Source organism: Haemaphysalis longicornis, unplaced genomic scaffold (genome assembly GCF_048455015.1).
Source record: "Haemaphysalis longicornis isolate Haplotype H1 unplaced genomic scaffold, Haemaphysalis longicornis Haplotype H1 scaffold_6, whole genome shotgun sequence".
Taxonomy (NCBI): Eukaryota; Metazoa; Arthropoda; class Arachnida; order Ixodida; family Ixodidae; genus Haemaphysalis; species Haemaphysalis longicornis.
In genome coordinates, this window is record NW_027526407.1 from 80,313,205 (window position 1) to 80,336,694 (window position 23,490).

Sequence of the window (23,490 nt, forward strand, 5' to 3'; positions counted from 1 at the left end):
ATCTGGGTACAAAATCTATGTACACAAATGGGGATGGGAAATGAAGATTTGTTCGTTCTAGCTGCTATTTCATTAAAACTGGGTTTTACTATAAGTGGGCTATACTGTACTCATTTGCCACCATCTCTTCTGACGAGTGCTGAACGTATAGTGATACAGTGTGAATGTTTGTATCTTTATGATGGGAATGTGTGTATGTCCATCCACGCCTCTTGCAACAAGTGCTGAATGTACGGTGATGCAGTGTGAATGTCTGTATGTTCGTATTTTGTTAACGCAAACATGGTAATATGGTGTGAATGTCTATACGCCCATATGGGCACATTGTGAACGTGCAGGCATACTTTCTTTTTCTTCAGAGCCAGGCGTAGGTAATATCATTTCTTTGGATGTTTTGAGACACGACGGCTGGCTGTACACCCCCACCAGGCAACTTGGTGCTCCATGCTTCTCGATTCCCCCTCAGGATGGAATATAGCGCACTAAAAAATTGTGTCTTGGCTATAGCTGTGCTCTGAGGGATGTGCAATACAGGGTACCACATTGGGTGTGCTGCGGTTATGACAGCACAGTAGATCATGTACTGCATTTTCGCACATATAACCCACCTCAGCATATGACCCGCACCCCCCACTTTCCATCGACGAATAAAAAAATATATCCCCGCGTATTCCCAGCATATTTAAATATAAAAGGATGGACCAAACGTAATACTCGAGCAACATTACACATCTGTTTATGCAAAATAACTTACCCAGCTGACTACGTGACTATATGATGTAGAAGAAGTGACAACTGGGCTAGTTGGTAATGCATACGGGACATCTTGAAGGTAGCGCACTTAAACACGGACACTAGCGTGTTTGCTTTTGTGTTTGCACAGCGCTGTGGTTTGTTTCTTTCACTATACTCAGTTACAACTCAAGAACGACACCACCTCATGTCGTGTATCACTCCGCCAAAGCGCCGGACCCGTGACGTCAGTTCGCGCGCGTTTTGAAAGGGGTTTGCTATGAATGCGTGATATCATCTGCCTTGTCTCACGCAGTTTGTTTGTCGTCACTGGAGTCGTTTATAAGCATATTAAGTCCAAAAGATCACGGGAACGGCTCACGCCATGCTCAAAATATTTCCAGTAACGCCCTACTTGCGCCGCGCGGAGAAACACCCGGCTACGGTGATAAGGCACAGTGGCAACTTCCGGTGCCGTTCTTAAGTTGTCACCGAGTATAGTGTCCGTGTTTAAGTGCGCTACCTTCAAGATGTCCCGTAACTATATGACTTGCCGCATACCGTTTTTCAGGTTGGTATATCGTTGAGCTGTGGGTGCAAAATAAGCACTGTCAATGGGATAATAGTGGCTAAGTTGCTATTACTGCTGTAGTGACATCAAGGCCCAATGGGCATTGCGGTGAAGCTGCACCAAGGGAAATACCTCGCAAATAATGCGCACGTCTACTTCACCCCTGAAATTTTCGCATTTTTGGTGCGGGTTATATGCGTGAAAATACAGTATTTCAGGCACCCTGTTACAAATGCCTCGCTTTGCGTACAGGTGTCTGACGGTTTACAGTCGTAGATGCTATCGCATGTTGCCAACTGGTCTGCACCTTAAATCTTTCGAATTTGGGTCGTGCTGCCATGTGAGGCATGAGACAACAAAAAGCCAAGATTGTGATAGAAACTTTAAACAGCAGCTCAGCCGTCTAGTTTTGTTATGTACTGCGAAGGTAAAGAAATGTGTTTGCTCTCCCATTGTCACACGGCTCAGTTTTTTTTGAAGAGGATAAGTAGGAGTACACAGAGAATCTCATCCTGCTTGTTCTGAGGCGCTTCCTTATTCTGCTTGGCCCCCTCAAAACGCCACTTTGCCAGAGTGTAGCCTGTTGCTGCAGGTTTGTTCTTTCCCTCTTGCGAAACAACTTATGGGAGTTGTGTTCGCAATTGTGTTCCCTATTGCAGCCAGCCCGGCAGGAGTTTGTGCGTGTGCTATCGCAAGTGCTGCGGCACTGCGGGGAGCACCCTTCCTTGAACGCCCTGAGCCAGCTGTGCTGCCCAGAGGACGTGGAGCTCGACTTCTGGGAGAACCTCTGCCACATACAGGTGCCCCCCCCCCCACTTCAGCATCTTGTGTAAACTTGCCTTGGACCTTAGAACTGCGAACTGTTGTGAAGGATTGACTTTCGGGAAGTCGTGTTGATTTATCACCTGCCCCAGTGTTGAGAAAACAAGTGAAGCTTTTTTTAGTGCTAGACTACCATATTTGCACGATTCCAACTCGCCCTTGATTGTAACGCACAGGTTAGTTTAGTTGGGGAAATTAAAAAATATAATTTGCCACCCATTTCTGCCCCGGAGATGCGTAAAAACATGACACCACGTTAAGCCACGTACGTACAGGTGCCGTCATAGGTAAATGGAATGAGGATTTGTGAATATCACAGAATATTTGTCTTACTGGATTTATGACAGCCATTACCGGTGTACAGGAAGCTTTTTCTATTAGGGAGGACTCCTTTAAGGGGAGACGCGGGTCTTGGAATCCCGAAATTTGGCCAAAAAATCAATTTTTAGAAATCGCCATTTTCGGAAAGTAGAGCTATTTTTCTACCGGTTAGCAAAATATCCAGACCCAGGAGTACGTATTTGAGCCATAATATCAATTTATAGCACCGACGCCCGCTAAAATCGGCCAAGATTCGACGCGAAAATAGCATTTTTTCGACGACTCGCCCCTCGGGTTCTACATGCGCCACGGCGTCCATCTTGGTCTCATTCGAAAGCGCGTCTTTTCGTTTTCAATTCCCCGCCAGAACCACTCCGTTTCGTCCGTTGGTTGCGAGTAAAACCGGGGTAGAAAAGAGACGGATCGCGCCGCCTAATTGGTTACTGACTGCACGTGACCGCAGGGCGCAACCTCATTGGCTGGGCGCCGTGGGTCGTCTGCTCGGCACTCTCATCACAGGGCAACGGCTCATGTATTCGTCTATGCGAGGACCGGCAAAAGCCCCGCATGGCGTAAAAATAAAGTAAAGATGTCTATCGATAACCGAAAGGAAGAACAGGCGTTATTAAAAGCGCCCGAAATACGATTTTCTGCTCCTGTGACGACGACTTATCGCGAGAACGGCGCCGAGACGGAGGTAGGCTTAGCGCCCGCGCGGGCTGCCGAGACGATAGCGTAGCGATATGATGACGCCTGCGGGGGCACTAATGTGCGTCTATCTTTCGATCAGCAGCAAATAGAAAGAAAAGAAATGATAAAGTGGAGGATGCCGCATGCCGACGTCGCAAGGGAAGTGTGTTCATTCTGTTATCAACGATGTTGCGGCGGTTCGGCCCGCACTCCGGCGCGCGCTTCCTCGTCGGCAGTTTACCATATAGATGAGCGATTTGAGAATTATAAATGTTCGCACTGTGCACAATGTGCTTTGGTGACATGATATACGAGTAGATTAAACCGAAAACGTGGTTATCCCACCTAGCCAAGCGCATGCACGTTACAGAACAGTGGCGGGCATTCCGTTACCATGCCCCTTCGCTGCAACTCACTTCACGCGATGCAAATCCGATTTGATTGCTACAAATGAAGCAGTAACATAACAAAATAGCGTTTAAAACTGTGGTGCACGCTCGGCACCTCAGCCCTAGTAGCCAAAGAGAGACGGCGCGATGCCAACAGCATAAAAATTGAAGCAACGTTCTGGCTTTGCTTTTGTTCAGTTTTTTTTGCCAGGTGCCATCTGTAGACAGAGGATTTCATAATTTTCCCACCAACTGATTTCAGCAAACTTGGTATGCTCGTGTTGAGCGAAACGCGAGCTACATTCTAGAACCTTTCTTTTTTTCATATGCTCAATAGATAAAACTGTCACTTGTAGTAAAACTTCAACTGCGATTTTCTCAGCTTCCCTTTTTTTGCATATGTGCCTAGCCTTACAGGGGTTTTCAGGTAGTTTTTTTCAAAGGATTTCTACAAGTGTTATACCGTTGAATTCGGGATAAAATGAACTGCATGCTGAAGCTATTTTAATTGGCTCATTTTGCCTCAAATAAATGTTATGAGTAATAATTAGAGGTCATTAAGTTTTCAGAAAACTGTACTTGGCATAATTAGATTAATTCTATCCAATCAACCATCTTTACAGGAATATAAATAGCTTCAGCATGCATGGCAGGTCTTAAGCTACACATCCATACCATTTATTTTAAAAAAAATTTAATAAAAAGTTCCTTAAAGGCCCGTAAGAAATTACTTAATTAGGCTCCAGTGTTTTCTTTATAACTCAAAAAATAATTCTACCACTTAAAAACTAACTACATATTTGAAATGAGGAAGACAAAACACATATGCACAGTGATTTTCATTATCACAGACCAATTAATAAAAAAGTTCATTTCAAGACCCACGTCTCCCCTTAAGGGGGGACATGGCAAGTAAAACGACTTTTTTATTTATGGACAAAATTGAATAAAATTAGGAGCATTTATGTAGCTAACCATTCTAACAAAATGCAGAAATCAGATTAAAGATACCTTCTATACTTCTTAAGTTAGAAGACTAATTACCTGACACTTAAAATCGGCATAATTAACTAACTAGGCGAGAAGTCAACTAGATTTTCACGTCAGTGTGATCAGAAATGTCTGTTCTGTGCAAGGAAGCTATTAGATTATTGCATTGAATCCTTTAGGCTAGGGATGGGCGAATATTCGGTATTGTCGAATATTCGATCGAATAGCTCTCTATTCGTTATTCGCTTCGATCCGAATGCAGGTATTCGATATTTTCGAATTATTCGATGCTCCCGAATAGGCAGCTAAAAGCCAAGCTTTTCGGTCAAGCTTTCCGAGAGTTACCCCAGGCTTGGCTCAAGACCCACCAACGCGGACATTTCTATTATCAGTGCCGGCACTGCCGAGTTGCTGCCTTGCCTAGAGGTTCGACGAAGCTCTCGGCCGCCAGCACACTTTAGGTTAAAAAAAAAGGCGGCACTCAAACGACACCGCTCCGAACATAACGGCACCAAGCCAGCAGACTTGTACAGGCCGCCATTTTGAATAGGCTCACTCAGTGCGGCAGTACGCCGCACTAAGCGAGCCTATTCAAAATGGCGGCCAGCCACTTGCGCTTTGCTTGGCTACGGCCGAGGATACTAGTGGCTACAATACTTCTTTTTTTAGCGGAGCTCCTAGGCGGCGCTTAAACTTGTGAATGAGTAGAGTTCCTGTATATAGCTCCCGCAGGGAGCTAAGAGTCACGCGACCCTTTTCCACGCGCCGCCGTGATTGCGACACTCTGGTTATCCATGCCGCGCAGAGAAGCTCCCACTACGGCTGCGCCGCAGCCGCCGACGCGGGCGGCACCACGCCCCGCCCAGGAACAGCAGCAGCAGAAGCGTGAGGCGCCGCCGACCGAAGCGCCCCCACCGCGCGTCGGCCCCCGTCGGAAGCGTGGCGGCGAGGCTCCTTCACCCGCGACGGGCGGCTTTCCCGCAGCAATCCGGATAACAAAGATGGCGGTCGGTCGCGCAACTCTTAGCTCCCTGCGGGAGCTATATACAGGAACTCTATGAATGAGCAGCTGGCGGAAACTGCTGCACCTGCATGTGGCGCAACAGGCATTTCTTCATGAAAACTTGTGAATACAGCAAAGGAAAGCTGTGTGTGTGATTTTGCAATAAATGTTCAACTGGTAATAGTTTTACACAATGCTGTGCCTACGTGAGTTCTAATTATTAGAAAAAATTGTGTACATTAGTCAGGTCACAAGTTGCTCATTTGTCTTTGTGATTTGCAATGTGTACTATTCGAACTATTCGATTCGAAATTATTCGACCAAATCACTATTCGCTTCGAATTCGCTTCGAACCTCAAAATCTATATTCGCCCATCCCTACTTTAGGCATAAAGAAAAAACAAGAAAAGTTACACCTTCCTTTCTAAATCAAAAATAGTCGTGTCAAAAACAAAGGGAAACTTCTGTCTTCCCTTTTGGATACCTAAAGGAAATAAAGCAATAATCAAATAGCTTCCTTGCACGGAATGGACCTTCCTGGTGAAGCTGACATAAAAATTTTGTTGAGTTCGTGCCTAATTAGTTTATTCTTGCAACAGCTCTGTGAAGGTAATTAGTCTGGTAACTCACAAAGTATAGAAGATATTTTTCAACTGATTTAAGTTTTGTTATTAGGTAGTTCCTAATTTGACTAAATTTCGTCCATAATTAACAAAAATAGTTTTACTTGCCACGTCCCCCCTTAAATGCACACCAATGCAGCCAGGCAGTTTCAGGAAGAAGAAATTCTTGTAAATTTATTATACCCTTGGCACCTGTATCTGGTAGAAGACACCTTATTTTAGAAGACATTTTAGTTTCACCAAAATTTACTCGCATGATGTTGGTGAATTGTTCTGGATTGGATTGAGTTGGATTTTGCTGTGAGGCCGACTTCCCTTTTGAATCCGAGTGTACCGTGCACACAAACTTTAGGCCCACATTCAGCAAACAAATGTGCGTTTGCAAAAAAAGATGTGCATTAGAATCGTGCAAATCCGGTATGTCTTGGGACTCGCAGTGCAGCAGCCCAAAAAACAATGGGATGAGGAAAGAGCAGGACATGTTTTCCACTGTGTTGGGCAGTATCGTTGTTTTTCGGTCGATACTTGAGGCTGCCTCGAAGGTGGTGCAGCTGTTGCATTTTCCAAGCAGCCATAACCAAGGCCTGCAGTCATTGAAGTTCATGATCGATGCCTGGCTAGGGAGAAAGAGAAAGTGCCTGATGCTCGACATTTTGCCTTGGGCTTACTGGGAGACCTGCTTCTGCTTGGGTGTCTACATTTAATCAAGTTCAGTGGGAAGTGGGGACATGAAAAGACGAAACGGGGTGCAAAGCTGGGTTAGCCGGAATTGGCTTGTCGTGATGGTGCTGCGCTGCACTCGCTGCACCATCCAGCAAAAAGAAAGGAAACAGCCAACTTGCCAATCAATGAGCACACACTAAGACCAGTGTTGAAACGGGCCGTGAACACCAAATACAGTTTTGTTAAATTCAAAGGAACTAGCCTTTGATAACCCACTTAGCTACATTACAGCCACATAAAGTGTTTTCTTTACCCAAAAGATTGCAAGAAATAGAGTGGACTTCTGTTAAGGGGGGCAGTTGGGTCTTTGGGGCCGAAAAACGGTCAAAAAAAGCGTTTTCTCAAAAATGGCGTTTTTGGCCTTCATGGCCATTTTTCTATCAGTCTGTAAATTTCCTCATCAAAAGGCACCATATTTTGTTGTTATTATATTATAATAGCATTTTAAAGTGCACTCTACAGCTCAGTAAGCGCAGAATTCGATGGTGAAACGGCACTTTTCTTGCAATGCAAAGCTAGCATTTCGTCCTCAGATATCTTGGCACCCAGAGCAGGTACAACTTTAATTCTTTTTGCTTCTGATACCGAAATGTGTGGGGAATACAATGTTGGAAACAGATTTTTCAAATGGAGGCTTTGGAAAATTTCTATTGTGTTCAATTGGCACCACCCGCGAGCCATTTCTGGCAGAGCGCAGGAGAAGCGAAGTTCCCTGTGTTGTAAAACGACCAAAAATAGCTGAATCAAGAAAGTTCTTCCTATGTTGTATTCTTTAGTCATTTGTCTGCCTAGCCACGTGGTAATTGCCATTCTGTATGGAGTGGTTATTTTGTAACTGTGACCCAAAATAATGGCAATTAATCATTAATTAACTCACAATATAATTACCTTACAAAACATCTAATGGCAGATGTGAAATCAGCACAAAAAACTCTATAACACAGTGCAGTTTCATTAAAATTGTGTGTAAATAAAAAAAATAGCTCTAACACCAGTCTGCCCCCTTAAGACGAACTCTGTTAAGACGAACTCGGGTAAGACGAACACTATGGTTAAGATGAACAACTTTTTGCACTCCTGTAACGTCCACAATGCAAAAATCCTCCGCTTAAGGACAAATTTCTGATAATACGAACAAATTTTTATGGTCCCTTCAAGTTAGTCTTAACTGGAGTCTACTGTATTTAAAAACGTTTAAATTTTGCACTTCAGTGATGTAATAGGGGCAGGAGTGACATAACGTGGACCATCACCTCGAAACACAGTTTTCACTGTCCCAACGATACAATCAAACTGAGGTAGAAGCCCCACTTACGTCGCCCAGTTATATATCTTGGCGGTAGCTTATGTTGCCAGCCACCAATCACACGAGCAAGAAGCAAGACTCCGTGGTGTCGTAAAGAAACAGCCGGTAAGTTGCTGGGAAGTTGCCACTGCTTCATCTGCATTTCGGTTATTTGTTTGAAGTTTGGGATGAAATCGGTATTGCTGTTATCATGACAAAGCCATCTTTTTGACAAACCACACTTTTATTTTGTCTTCATGGCCCCTTTAAACAAAAAAAATTAAAGCCGTTCCACTCAATGTGAAAGCTGTCGGAAGTGCAGAGCAGTGATTCGCCATGATGGGCTGTGATGCCGTTATCCGATCACTGCTGCCTCACAATGTAATTCAAATTTCCTGCCTTCGCAGTGCTCACGTGCCCCCTGCCTGAAACTGTGCCAGTGGGAGTTCTGTTCTCTTTGTGCTCGCATTTCCTCCCACATGTGCCGGCATTGCAATGCCACTTTTTTTCGCTTGCTATTGTAGAGACCAACCCAAAGAGCATTCCTAAATAAATGAACGCGGGCACTGCCGGTTAATCACGTATATTTTGCCTCAAACGTACCTGCAGTTTTGTTTGCGCTAAACAACGGGGAGTTGCATGACCAGCGCCAGCGTTTCCCAAGTTTCGAACGCTTATGACTGCATAAACCGCTTGGCTTTCGAAGCCTCTGGGTTACGCCGCGATGACGTAGCGCCGTGTGGCTCTACTTGGGTCCAGCGAGCGAGCTACGACGACAAGGCCAGCCCCTAAAGTTCTCGCCACTTAAAATCCCACCTCGTATGTTTCTTCCTCCGCCTCCTCCGCAGATGCATCGGCGGGCGCGGGCCCTGCACCGGCTGTCGACGGCGCTGCGGGCGGGCGAGCTGCCCTCGCTGGGGGCCCCGGCCATCAATGGAGTGCTGCTGCCCCTGAGCGCCTGCTACCTGTTCAGCAACACGCACGCCAAGCACACGGCCCTGGTGGATGCGGCCATCGAGGCAGTGGGTGCACTGTGCCTGCGGCTGCCCTGGCGTTACTACGAGGGCACCCTGCTGCGATACATCGGGCAGCTTCAAAAGGACCCCGAGCACCACAAGGCGGCCATCCGGTGGGTGGGGCGTTCTGTCGGAGAATGCATTGCGTGTCTGGCTGTCTGTTTAGGCGCACACAGGGGGGCACTTCGATTAGCAGACTCCTTGCAGGCCGTCTGAGACACAATCCCACACAATGAAAGCTCGACTACACCATGTCTCACAGGATCATTCATCGCGTCGCAATGACCTTGAGCCGCTGGAGTGCAAGCGTGACAGCTGTGATGTTGCACCATGTGGCACGCTATGGAGAGGCTTTGCAGCAGTACTCACTCGGAGCCTCACCTCTGTGGTACCACATGACTTTGCCGGCGCTTGGTCACGCGGTCTCGCTATGGACGGCGCACCGTTGCCTCAGTGCGAGGGTGGCAGGTGTGACCAGACTTCTGTGAAACACTGTGTGCATAGTTTTTGCAAAAACCTAGCCAAACAGACCTTTTGCGCGTGATAAGTGGGCCTACACTTGCTAAACCTGGCAGATTTTTTTCCCATACACTAGTACGTAAGAGTGTCACTGGACTACCCACAGACTTTAGCGTGACTGGCTTTCAGTTGGGATTTGTCTGTCCCAGCAGTTCGGGTTGCCCCTCCAGGTGATGATTGTCGTGCCACTGAAGCCGCCTTTCGTCATCAGACCTTGTCGGGACGATAAAGAGCCCCAAACGTTGACTGAGCGTGTTTCACGTTGCCGGTGAATCTTGGTGCCCCGACCCCGAGTACTGTGCGGGGCACTGTAAACGCCGGCGAACAGTGCACTAAGGGCTGTGACAAAAGTGAGTGCCGTGCGCTCACGGCTCCAGGCTGCCTCGAGATTGGTCGGCAGGCTGGGCTCGGAATTGTCACAGCGACAGCTCGGCACCGAGCACTTGCGACTTCACAAGGCTCTGTGATGGCATTCTTTAGTAATCTGATGGAGGGGCACACCCAATGCAGAGTTTGTAGTGTTGGCACATTGGCCCAAGCAGGGTCTAAGTTTTGTCTATTTTATTTTTTTTATTTCCTTCTGAAAGCAGCGTATTTGACGTTCCTTGAATTTCAGTGAGTCAATTGTGGTATTTTTGGGCAGCATGACAGAGCGTAATACGTGCTACAAGGGAGGGGGTGAAGAGAGCTACAGTTCCAAAGTACCTGATTTAAGCGCACTCAACTTTTCAGTGGAAGCAAGCCACACTCTCCCCGCCACCACATACCGTATTTACTCGAATCTAACGCACACACGTTTCCACGGTCTGAAGAAGAAAAAACGCCATGTCCTCGATTGTAACGCGCACCAGACTTTCATTATTTTATAAAAAATGCGACTTTTTCTCACTTGGAACAAGCAAGGTTATTCCAAAGGTGGCACGAAATGAAATGTGCTGGTTATTGACGGCAAGAAAGTCATCACGACGACGGTCCAGGGCAGCACTGTTGCTGCCCCGGCAGCTCTGTCGTTACGAGTCTCTGAGCCGCTCGCTGCTGCTGCACATACTCCGCCAGCGGGTTTTCTATTTGGGGATATCGCCCCCTCTTTGGTCTGCTGAACTCTTTCTGTGTCACCTTGCTTGTGAAAATTTTCTCTTTCTGTTTGCGCCAGTCCCGCACGCAAGTACACTGAACGCACGTGACGCGGCCCGATTTCCATCGCTCTCCTTGCACAAGATTACTTTTTTCTTAAATGCAGCATCGTGGCGAGCCCGCCGTGTCTTCGCAGTGGGAAATTCCATGGTGGAAAGAATTGAGCAACGCAAAAAAAGACCGCGTACAACAAAGGCAAACAGTCGCCGACTACAAAGTGCTGGCTATGCGTTCAGTAGTCAAGCAGCCATCTTGAAATGTCGATGGCGATCCGCCACCGCAGTTGCGAGTTCTACTAGATAGTAATGCGCATGCGATTTTGGGCCTATTTTTCCGGAAAAAATACGCGCATTAGATTTGAGTGAATACGGTATGGCTAAAAATAAGCAACTTGAGAATTTTGCCCTGTGGTAACGTAAACGGTACTGAATTTTGAAATTACTTTCAGACACATATACATAACTGAAGAAGATAGAAGAATAATCCTGTACAAATTGGCCCAGTTGTTCTTTTTTCTTGACACGACAAGCACTGCATTTGCTTGCCGATGAGCTCATATTCACCAGTTAGGTTGCATCAGTTTGCTTACATAGAGTGTCTGGGGGACATAAACATATTTATTCTGACCCACTCCATGCTTCACGTTTCGCAGGTTAGTGGTGGGCATCCTGGATGCATTCCACTTCGACCTCAGCAAGTCCAAGGGCATCCGCGAGAGGCCGGGAGCGAAAGAGCCAGCCCCAGAGCCAAGCCAAGCTGAGACGGAGTCAGCAGAAAAGGAGGGAGACGTAAATGTGGAGCCTGGCCACGAGCAAAACGAAGATGGAGTTGACGAAAACGAAGTCCCCCAGGCAAATGGTAAGTGGATGCTTCCAGTTTCCATGGACCAGCATTTCAGGAAAAGAGGCTGGTAGCTTCTTCAGCTGTTTCTCTTATTACCACTTGCCTCCGGGCCGATCTTTTAATTTTTCTTTTGTAGGGCCAGAGGAAGAGGTGTTGACTGAGTCCAAGGTGAAAGTTCTAAGCCCGGACGCAGCCACGACGATTCACACGGCCATAGCCATCCGCCTCTTGCCGAGACTTCACAAAGTTCTGAACCAGAAGGTGGGCTTTGGCGACAGCCTTGCGATTTGAGCATCTCTGCGTGGAAAAAGTAAAACGTGGGACTATAATGGGGCTTCACGGCAAGCTTGTGAGGACTTCTGTATATATATGCTCATAAGTGCTCCTTTTTTTCAGAGGGCGAAAATCATTTTTCTGGGGGGGGGGGGGGGGGGGGGGGGGGTGGAGGTGGAGGTGGAGGGGTGAATTTAAGACCTATTTTTTATGGTACTGCAATGACATCCCCCGTGAAGCATGTCTTGCAGGCAGATACATTTCAATCCCACCAATACATACCAACCAAAATCGCATGCAGGTTAAAATCGAGTATCAGCCAAAACAGCGCTAATGGTTGCCTATCACTGTTAACATAGCAGGGCAACAGTAATCTCACATTCGTGGCTGGTGGTGATGGCATAAAAAATCCTGTGAGTTTCATCTTTTCCACGGAGCGCAGGCACCTATTGACTATGGGCATATGTGCCCCTAAAATCATTCACGCACGCACGCTGCTTGCAAAAAAAATGTTCACCCCTCTTCCGCTGTGTGCCAATGGGTGCAAAAGTTGTGTACAGCAGGTATGAGGGGCTCTGTGAAGCCTTGCCAATGCTTCTTGTGCCAAGAAATATTAAAAAAGAGCCCTAGCAGATAGCAAGGTCCCCTGTTTTCGATAGCCAGCTCAAGATACCATATTTATTCAAATCTAGGCCGACCCTGATTCTAAGCCCACCCCCGAAAGTCCAAAGCCACGAAAAAAAAAAAAAAAAACTAACCTCGAATGTAGGCCGAACAAAAAGAAGAGGTCAGTGTTCACAAAAAGAAAACACGTTTATTGAACATAAAGATGCGGTGCTCATTCTGAGTCATCATCGCTGCTGGCCTCTGAATGCCATCCTCTTTGCGGCGCACGCAAATATCCTCTCCCGTTGCGTCCTCCAACGACAGACATTTTTTTCATCCACGCCGAAGTCCCACCCGGCTTGAACGTTCGGCGACAACTCCGCGGCTAAAACAACTTTTCTTTTAAAAGCGGCACTGTAATGGCACCGCTTGTTTGGTGCCATTGCACTGTCAAAACCAAACCCCACACCGCACGCAGGCCACTATCCGCACAGTTCAAAATGGCGGCATCGCCCCCAGCTATGGCCCCTTAATTAAGTGGCTACTGGCTCGTCTAGTAATGGCTACAATACTGTCTTTTCTGGGTGGTGCTAGCTGCGCGCCACTTCCCTCAATTTCACTTGGAAATTGGCGCGTGTTTCAAAAGCCTCGAATCCAAGCCGACCCTGGAGTTTGATATATCATTATTTAAAAAAACTATCGGCTTAGATTCGAATAAGTACTGTAGCTAGCACACCCTTTTTCGTACATTGCCCATCAAAGGAAAAGAGCAGCGAACTTGCATAGGACCGTGCAGTGCGCTGCCTTCTACAGAGGATTGCCACTTCTCAACAACCTGTCATTCACCTTTTTTTTGCTTGTTTACATTTTTTCAATTTTTTGTGACCTGAGTTTGGAAGCGTGGTCCCCCTGGGTGGTCCCACTGCATGTTGCAACTATAGGGTGACCAGAGCTATTTTGAAACGGTAATGAATAAAGTTCTGGTGCCCACAAATGGCTGGTCTTGCAAAGAGAACTTTTGTGCCTTTTCTTTTTATTTTTTTTTCCTGTCCTGGAAATTAGGCATGTGTTAAATTCAAGTAAATGCGGTATGCAGGGTGAACAACCTTGCATGTGCCATTTTTCTGATGCAGAAATTTGTTGGTTTTTGTGAGTTCGAAACTTTTTGTGCAGAGTGGGTCATTTGAAGTGGCCTGGTGCAGCAAAAATGTGGTGTTGGTTCAAGCTGGTTGCTCTCGTGCCAGAAGTGCGAGTTCAACTGGTAGCCCATTGGCTTGGCTCATAAGCAGGAGGGAAAAAATGATTTTTTAGAAGCAGGAGGAAAGGGGTGCTTGGAAGCAGGAGGAAAGGGGCTGTTAGGAAGCAGGAGGAAAGTGGAAAGTGGCGAATGCCACGCAGTTTATGCCTTCGTTTTGCCGAGGAAGATAGCTGCAACTATGGGTGATAGTAATTGCAGTGGTGATAACAATTAGCAATCCCCGGCGCACTTTTACTTTGTGCTCAGTTAAAACATGCGTCAGATTTTTAGATTTAAAGGTGCGTGTTTTGGTTGGGTCAATGCGGTATTGCCGCGTTTGTGTGAAATGGGGCTGTGAATGTAGACTGCTTTGGCTGCCATTGCCTGGCTGGCTGTCATTGTCCCATGACGGCATGACTGGCTATCAAGCGGTAGCCGGGATAAAACCTGGGCAGACTGCTTCTTGGCCTGCAGGGCTTTGTAATTGTGCGGGCTTTATAAGCAGTCTGGTCTTTCACTACTTTGCTCGTGGTAGATTGCAAGTGAGGATGATTGGGGCATTGCACAAGCAGGAGGAGTTCCCTGCACAATCCAGAGGTTATAAAAGAGCGTTGATGGGCATGCTGGTGGGAAATTGCAGTTGTTGAGGAAAGGTGTGACCTCTGCGCGAGTGTGCTCGAGTGCTGTCCCACCACTTTGTTGTGTCTGCTGAGGAAGCACCACAAATATTGCAGTGAAGAGTCTGGTGAGGGACCAGTCTGACGCGGTTGTCTTGAAAGCAAGGAGAGAGCAGATTGAACCGACAAAGCCTCTGCGATGTGTGTGTGTGTCGGGTGGGGAGCTCACCAGGGTGCTTCCTTGGCCCCACTCTTGTTCCCTCCGCCCAGGCCCGGGCGGATGACGAGCACAAGGCGGTGAAGACCCGCTGCCCCGAGGAGGAGGAGATTCTGCGGATCCCCATTGCGGTAGCCATGGTCAGGCTGCTGCAGGCACTGCCCGACGGCATGCTGCAGCGCCACCTGCCAGGGTGAGTGGCACCTCTGCTCTCTCTTTTATCTCTATCACTGAGTGCAACGTCTACATGTGCAGTCTCTGTCAAAAGTTTCTGGGCCATGCCAGTAGCTGACAGGCCACAAAGAATTCAAACCAGAAGCTCACCTGTTCAGTGAAACTGGAACGTGTCATAACCGAGAATCGGTGAAAGCACCTTGATTACTGTCACAAAGTAGTTAGGTTATACTTGTACCTCAACCTTTTGCCCTCAATTTTTTGTGGCCCAGGGACTTCAGAAAATTTTGACAAAGTTCGTGTGTCCTGACACGTCAGCGTGATGGCCCTAGTGCCATCTGTTGAATCCCCGCTGGGGTATGCTCGATCATTATCATCATCGTGTTCATAATCATGTCATTAAAGCTCAGAACCTTGTTCCGGTCAGCCATGACACCAAACCCTGCTGCCTGTCTCCTCTTGCCCTAACACCATCCCTTCCAATAAATGCTGCTCCAGTCAGTCTGTCATGACCCACTTCTCACTCATGTGCAGGGCATAACAATGAGCAGAGTTGCAATCCTGGGTGGCTGGACAACAGTGGTTGGTCATGTTAGCCAGGGGAGGAAAGTGGGAGGCAGTGTAAGATGAGCCTTAGGAGGCAAGTGCAACGTAAAGCCATTACCCCTTTGTGGGGAGTGGGGTTTTTTATCTCTCCTCAACAATGCTTTGTCGCCCAGCAGGATGGGAAGGGGAAGGTCTGGTTCTCCTCATCCTCCTCCTCTTCCTCCTTGAGGGGGACACTCTCCTCTTCACAGTCTTGATAAGGTGAGGGAGGTGGAATGTGCGCTTGTGGGCAGCAGATTAATTACACCTGTCGCACATCATATTCCCCACCCCTGAAGATGCTGCTCGTCTGTTGGGCACACTTGCATTATCTCAATCGACTCTTCAAGTTCACACCTTGTCGGCCGGCCTGCCCAGGGTTCTCCTGAGGATCTGCGAGTTCCTGAAGTCGCGCTCGCGGGACGTCCGCGAGGCGGCCCGGGGCACCCTGGTCAAGGTGATGTCGTCGCTGGGCGCCCCCTACCTGAGGTACCTGTTCTCCCAGATGCGGGGCGTACTCAAGAGGGGCTACCAGGTGAGGATGCTCGCATGCTGTTTTCGTCTTAAGTTATCATGTCGTAGAATAATGCGCATGCCAAGTGAAACCTCTGTCAGTTTGCATGTCATTGCATCCGCATCCACAGTTGGTGTCATTGAGCAGAAAAGGGAAGGAGCGGAATGCGCAGAAACGGCGTTGCAGTTGACAGTGCTGTGCTGCTTCCTCTTCCCAGGTCCATGTGTTGACGTACACACTCCACGCCGTGCTGTCCTCCATGTCCTCTGTGCTGGCCTCGGGGGACCTGGACAGCTGCCTTGACGACATCATCCAGGCAAGACATTTACTGTTGTAGCGGTTATTTGTATTACCGATTTTATTGTCCCGGTGGTGCATTGTTGCCTTTGCTTTTGGAAACCGTGGGATGCAAGTCCACCGATTGATTTTGCTGACTTTTTGCTTCATGTTTAATGGCAAAGAAACTACCGTCATAGCGTCTTCTCCCATGGGTTGCAGTGGTATGCAATGGTAAGAAATCAAAAGAAAGACATGCTGCCTTTTGAATGCACTCCAGCGCAAATGCGGCCTGTTTACTACGAGGCTTGCTATACGGGTGCATTCGTGCGTGAACTACCAGTGTTGCCATTGCAGCGCTGCTGTTAACTGTTTTAGTTTATGTTGCCTTTGGCTCATTAGGATACATGCTAGTCTTGCATTCTGGAGGTCCCCGGTTTGAATCCCACCCATTCTGTCTTTTAAACTTTTCTACCCTGTTTTTTTATCCTTTGAGGCATTGGCCATTTTACGTGCCGTCTACGTGATGGGGCACGGAATTGTCGACCTGCCGAGTTTGCTAAAAGCTTCCTGAACAGAAAAGGCTGACGACTACTTCAGAGCTATTTGCCTTTTTCACGCCCTTGTGGGGATAAAAATTGGTAATCATAGCCAGAATCACTCCCGTGGTGCAATGCAGGTTTGCCAGGCTGAACTGTTTACGGACATTGCGGAGGAGAAGGAGGTGGCCCAGATTGGAAGCAAGGTCCGAGAGGCCAAGGCCATCAAGAGTTTCTCCATCTACAACATCCTGGCGTCGGTGGCCTCCAAAGACAGCCTGCCTCAACTCAGCCCCGCCCTCACAGAGGTGAGCCTCTAAACCTGATTGGACCGTGACCGGTTGCTAAAGCACTGCCCAGCCCGAAGTCATGTTGCACGCTGCTGGCTGTATCCACTAGACCTGACTCTTTTTCATTTTCTATGCAAGGTTTAGGAATTTGAATATGTGCTTTGTTGTGCTCTGTGCTCTGTGCTTCAGTGGAGAATGGGCATCTGTTTAATTGGGCATCGCACTGTGTTGGCCATGGTAATGAACAGTAGCGGTGCCAGGATAGAGCCTTGGGGTACTCCAGTTGTGACTTTGCCGAGTGGCAGTGAAAATGTCTTTGAACCTTGAAATGTGAGAGTGCGCATTATGTATTGCAGAGCATCAAGCCAGAATTTTCAAGCCTGCCTTTTCTATGGTGCTAGTACCTACTAGCGTCTGCCTGAGAATTGTGCTATGAAGTGACATATTAGGAAGGTTGGCGGGACAGACTTCGGTTGTGTCTTTTATTGGCCTTGATTACTTTGATTTGGCTAGAGTACAGTTCAGCTCAGCTGATTACTGCATCTCGTGCAGGTTCTGCTCACCACGTCGAGCCACAAGACTGTCAAGAAGTGTGATGACTGCCTGCACAACATTGTCCTAGGCTTGTCGGCAAACGAGGGAATTCCCGTCGAAGACCTGCTCATCTATGCCCACCAGGTCATCAGCCAGAATGCCCCCAACCTTGTTGAAAAGTTAGTTGCTGCTTGTGCGTCTTTTTTCCAAGAGGGAGGGTTGCCGAAAACATTGCTTCTGGCAGTTTGCTTGGAATTTTATTTCTGGAAGAGAAGAGTTTTTTTTCTGAAGGCAACCTTATTAGGGATCATTTGAGAGTGCTGTTACAAATTGACATCTGCAGCCAGCATTTTGAAACTGCAATCGGGGTTCTTTAGCCTCGACTTTGCAGAAGAAAAAAAAAAAAAGGAGCAATGACCACGCAAGAATGCTGCTAATTTCAGTGTCAATTTTAGTGTCAAGTGGTGTGACGCTCCTATCCATCATGGCCTGCATGTATATTTCCCATGTAGGTGTCTGGCCATAGCCTTGGGGAGAAGGTAGTGGTTGGTATGGTGTCTGTCACAATTGCAGAAGCTAACGCAGCAAAAAAAAAAAAAAAAAGAATGATAATAAAAAGTTTAGAAATTCGTTGTGTTTACTTACTGTATGTTACCGTATTTACTCGCATAATCCTCGCACTTTTTTTTCGGAAAAGTCAATGCAAAGATAGGGGTGCGAGAATTATATGGGGAAAAAAAATCTGGTGCACAGTGTTGCCAATTTGCCTTCTGCCAGTCCCGCTAAATGTAGCGGTCGTTTTTTGTATATGCAAGCACAGTGTTGCCAACAGCAGCTATTTCTTTTTATTTTATTATTTACAACGTAAACAGTCTCCCGTCGATCAGCGGTCATGAAATTGCTGGCTTTGCTTTCTGGCGCGCGCCCTATCTCGTCGTCGTCATGTGCTTGCCCTACTCCAGTAATGCACGTTGAAGTCGGTGACGCCGAAGTGCCTGCCTGCGGCGCGGTTGCCGTGTTCGATCGCGTACTCTATCGCCTTCAATTTGAAAGCGGCAGTGTAGTTGGCGTTCTTCCCCATGGCGAAGCGGCACCAAGCACAAAACAAAGAGATCGGCACCAAGCATAAAACAAAGGGTTCAAAAAATTCTCAAAATGGCAGCGAGCTATCCACCACTGACGCGAGTGACTCACTGACTGCTGCTGCTCAACGACGGGACCACGACGGCAACACGACGACACGACAGCAGGCTGCGCGAACGCCGTCTAGTTGCGCACACGGGAAAACCGGCTAAAGGACAGTGTGAGTAGCGTGTTAGGGCGCCTGTTAGGGAGTAGCCATGCAGGTTGTTAGGGCGCCTGGATGGCCTTGGATACACAGCGCTCTCCGCCGAACAGAGAGGCGGCGGGGGAGGGCGCGTGTTGGAGAGTGCGTGCACCATGCGGGTTTCGCGAGCAGGGACCTTTCGCCACTGCAAGGTTGGGGGTGCGAGGATTATGCGAGGAACCAAAAAATCCAAGTTTTGGTGGGTCACATTAGGGGTGCGAGGATTACGCGAGTGCGAGGATTATGCGAGTAAATACGGTATATGCTGGCATATGGGTGAACGTGGGAGAGGCCTTCATTCTACAGTTAACACAAGCAGGCTGATGATAACGATGATGACATATGGAGTTTTGTAGTTGTGACCGTCTTGTGCTGTTGCTCGTATACACAGTTGTGCCTCGATCGCAGTTTCTGCTTCTGGTAAACTCCGTATAGTAAAACCTCGTTACAAGAGACACTTGGTTATAAGAGACATTTGAAGGAAGACAGTTTGGTTAGTTTTCCTATGTTCACCATGTTAGCGATATTGCTTACAAGAGACCTTGGTTACAAGAGACACGTTTCCTGGGTCCTTTGAGTGTCTGTTGTAATGAGGTTTTACTGTATTTCCTTGCTTCTGTATCGGTCTCTTTTCTTCAGTGCACAGCTCCAGCGGTACTATTAGCTAGTCAACACAGATTGCTTGATGACTGCATGAACAAATGAACTGCAGTTGATGGGCAGTGCCATTTCTGCAGGCCTCACAAGCCCACGGCAGAGCCGCCGCGGCTGCTGGAGGAGAAGACGGACGTGTACCTGGTGCCCCAGGAGCCCGCTCGCAGCGGCCTGCCAGTGCGCACCAGCAAGCGGGCCAATGCCCACGTGCTGGTCGAGTACGGCCTCAAGGTGAGGCTCGCCAAATTGTCCGTTTCTCAGGCAGGTTGAAGAAACAAACCCCTGCCTCAGCATTTTAATGTACGGTGCACCTGGCAGCCTTCTCTTTCATAGGCTGAGCACGGCTGCTTGTGTGGGCAGCTCTCTGCGTCCCACACAAGAATGTCCCCTGGTTGGCACGCCATGCGAGGCTGCTTGCTTCTATGGCACTACTTACAGCTGGCCTTCTTGTTTGACCTTGTGCCTGCTTTGATGACCCCTATCCACCTTGATGTTAACCAGCTGCATCTTACCGGTACTCACCTACGGGGCAGAAACTTGGAGGCTCACTAAAAGGGTTCAACTTGAGTGGAGGACGACTCAGCGAGCAATGGAACGGAAGATGATAGGTGCATTGTTAAGGGTCAAGAAGAGAGTGGAGTGGGTCAGGGAACAAACACGTGTTAAGGACACACTGGTAGAATTTAAGAAGAAGAAATGGGTGTGGGCAGGGCATGTAATGGGAAGGCAAGATAACCGCTGGTTATTAAGGGTAACCGAGGGGATCCCTAGAGAAGGCAAGTGCGGCAGCGGGGCGGCAGAAGGTGTAGGTGGGCAGATGAGATCAAGAAGTCTGCGGGGGTGAATTGGCCGCAGTTGGCACAGGACGGGGATAATTGGATATCCATGGGAGAGGCCCTTGCCCTGCAGTAGGCGGAGACAGGATGACGACACGACGATGATGATGATGAGGCTGCTCATGATGATCCACCTGGAACTGCCTATCTTTGAAATCCTAACCTGTGCATCATGGCAGTGTCGATGCTGTATGTATGTCCGTTTGCAAGTGACTCATCCCCTGTGCAGTGCCTCCTTGAAATCCTAAACTATGCATCCGTTTGTTAGTGCAGTGGTCCTGATTGCTGGTGTACCCAGTTACAGTGCTGGGGAACAAAAGCGGTCGCACTAGATTGTAAGGAAGCCGAGAGGGCTGTGGGTGTGCCAGAGTTGTTGCGCTGCGTTTGCTTCGATCATTGGGGACGCTGCCTCATTGGACTGCTGCAACCACCTGTGAGGACGGAAAAAGATCGACGTTGATGGTATTGATGGCGTTGATGGTCCTTGCAGCTCCTGCATGCCCTCCTGAAGAGGGACCGTGCGAAAGCCACCGAACAGAAGCACCTGGAAATGCTGGACCCGTTTGTGGGCCTCCTGGCTGGCTTCTTGGACTCCACCTACGTCAAGGTGAGGGCTGCCTCTCCGTATCTCGGGTTGGGGTTCTTTTTAGTGGGGAAGGCAGGGCCGCTCGCGTATCAAGGGAGTAGATGAGACAGCATTGCTGTGTGAGTGGCAGTGGGTTGGGGTCTAGGTAAAGGTAGAGCGTTTGAGTTTCTCGTTCGAACTGAACTCCCATCTAGCACCCGAGAAGCTCCAACTTTTTAGCAGGGATGTCACGTTTATTGGCAGTCTACATCCCCGGGATGGGCTTCGCAATTGCTGTTAAGAAGCATCCTCAGAGAGAGCTGTGCTTGTGGAACAGGAAGACATGCCGCTTTAGATATTTCGTGGCTGGCCGAGTGGTTACGGCTCGCCACTGTGATTGCACGCCTCGTGGGCATGACGCATATGAGTAAGCAGTGTGTGGAGCAAATTAAAGAACTCGTGAAGCAAGATTCATGCTAAGCGTTGCAATTGCTGCATTCCTACCAGTTTTGAGTGCTGCTGCGACTTTGTATCCCAAACCTTGGCAACCTGGCCTATCGTACACTGCACGTGTAACAGTCTGCCGAAAATTCTGATTGTGGAATCGCGCATTTCTCTGCGCTGTAGATTTTGAGCAAGCTTCGAACTCTTGTGCTACGGGCATTTTCAGTGAGGGAACTTTTTTTGTTTTGTTTATTGCTGAAAGAGGTCTTCATCCGGCCGGCTGCTGATGATGATAGCTTTAAATAGGGCTGAGGGACAGGTGCCGTCAGAAGTACCTAGTTGGAACATGGCCTTGTAAATTTACAATAATTACTTCCAAAACTGGCCTGGCTGCATTAGTGTGTGCACCTAAAGGAGTCCTCCCTAATAGAACAAGCTTCCTGAAAATCGGTAATAGCTGTCATAAAGCCAGTAAGACAAATATCTTGTGGTATTCACACATGCATGCTCCAATTACCGTATTTATTCGAATCTAGGCCGGCCCCGATTCTAAGCCGACCCCCGAAAGTCCCAAGCCACGAGAAAAAAAAAAAAACTTACCTCGATTGTAGGCTGAACAAAAAGGCGAGGTCAGCGTTCACAAAAAGAAAACACGTTTATTGAACATGAAGATGCGGTGCTCATTCTGAGTCACCATCGCTGCTGGCCTCTGAATGCCATCCTCGTTGCGGCGCACACAAATATCCTCTCCCGTTGCGTCCTCCAACGACGGACAATTTTTTCATCCACGCCGAAGTCCCGCCCGGCTTGAACGTTTGACAACTCTGCAGCTAAAACAACTTTTCTTTTAAAAGTGGCACTATAATGGCACCGCTTGTTTGGTGCCATTGCGCTGTCCAAACCAAACACCACACCACACGCAGGCCACTATCCGCACAGTTCAAAATGGCAACATCGCCCCCAGCTATGGCCCCTGGCTCGTCTAGTAATAGCTACAATACTTTCTTTTGTGGGTGGCACTAGCTGCGCGCCACTTCCCTCGATTTCACTTGGAAATTGGCGCGCGTTTCAAAATCCTCGAATCCAAGCCGACCCTGGAGTTTGATATGTCAGTATTTCAAAAAAACTTAGATTCGAATAAATACAGTACTTATGACGCCATCTGTGCAGCTAGAGGCCATACACTCCATACAACTTTTTTATTAATTTCATTGTTTTTCGAGTGACCCTCTTCGCCATGTGTGTCTGCGTGCAGATTGTGACCACGTCGCTGCGCTGCCTGGGGAAGATGCTGCGGATGCCGCTCCCGGCGCTCCGCAAGCACGTGCACCGGCTGGGAAAGGCGCTCTTCGTGCTCCTGCACAAGTACGCCGGGGCCGGCATGAAGCAGGGGGACAACTTTCAGTTGCTCGTGCTTGCCTTCAAGGTGCTTCTTTCTTTCTGATCACTGCCTCATCTCTGCATCAGCTCTGTATCCAGTGAAATGATAGTGACTGGAAGGGAAAAAGATCCCGGGCCATCTCCACTAACGTGAAACCTAGGGAGGGGCGAAGTGTGCTGTGGATAAGGGTATTCATGGCGCCTTGGCGTTTTTGCCAACGCAGATGAAACCGTTGGGGGCAGAGGCATACAACTTTGCTGTAAAAGTCTCTTCTCTTTGAAGTATGCAGCTCCTAGCGAGAGGCGTAAACGAGTGTCCCGGTGTTTTTTTAGTACGCGTGAAGTTCCAGCGTGAGGTGCAAACAAGTTTCCCGGGGTTTTAGTTCCGTGACTACACGAGACGAATGATGATTGCGACGACAACGACAGGAGATGCCAACAGCCCCACCCCCTAAGGGGCTTTGCTCCTAAAGTTTGAAACTGGGCCAGTTTTGATCCGGGAACTTGGCGCACTGCGTACAGCCTTAAGAGCCACCTGAACAGTTTAAAGAAAATTTTATTTAAAGCTCCATCTTGAACTTTGTGTCTCGTGGGGATTTGTACCAGTTGTTCCCATCCCACAGTCCTCACCGCTCAGCAGCCATGCCGTGCAAGCGCTGACTGCGGTGATTTTGGCTCCGTGACCGTAGGGGAGACGGGATGTCACCGCTGAACACATGTCGAGGTCCGAAGAGGGCCTTTCCTGTACTTAAATTTTCCAC

General features: G+C 48.2%; 1 protein-coding gene across 1 annotated transcript in view; it reads left to right on the forward strand.

Annotated features, from left to right (window-relative positions):
- LOC144143574 (small subunit processome component 20 homolog) overlaps nt 1-23,490 on the forward strand; it is a 97,408-nt gene that overhangs the window by 51,527 nt on the left and 22,391 nt on the right. The window contains exons 37-48 of the mRNA XM_077675373.1: nt 1,963-2,103; nt 8,998-9,278; nt 11,471-11,676; nt 11,798-11,922; nt 14,665-14,804; nt 15,749-15,905; nt 16,102-16,200; nt 16,840-17,007; nt 17,542-17,702; nt 19,588-19,735; nt 20,831-20,947; nt 22,605-22,775. Of these exons, the coding sequence (XP_077531499.1) occupies nt 1,963-2,103; nt 8,998-9,278; nt 11,471-11,676; nt 11,798-11,922; nt 14,665-14,804; nt 15,749-15,905; nt 16,102-16,200; nt 16,840-17,007; nt 17,542-17,702; nt 19,588-19,735; nt 20,831-20,947; nt 22,605-22,775 (1,914 nt within the window). The remainder of the gene's footprint in view (nt 1-1,962; nt 2,104-8,997; nt 9,279-11,470; nt 11,677-11,797; nt 11,923-14,664; nt 14,805-15,748; nt 15,906-16,101; nt 16,201-16,839; nt 17,008-17,541; nt 17,703-19,587; nt 19,736-20,830; nt 20,948-22,604; nt 22,776-23,490) is intronic.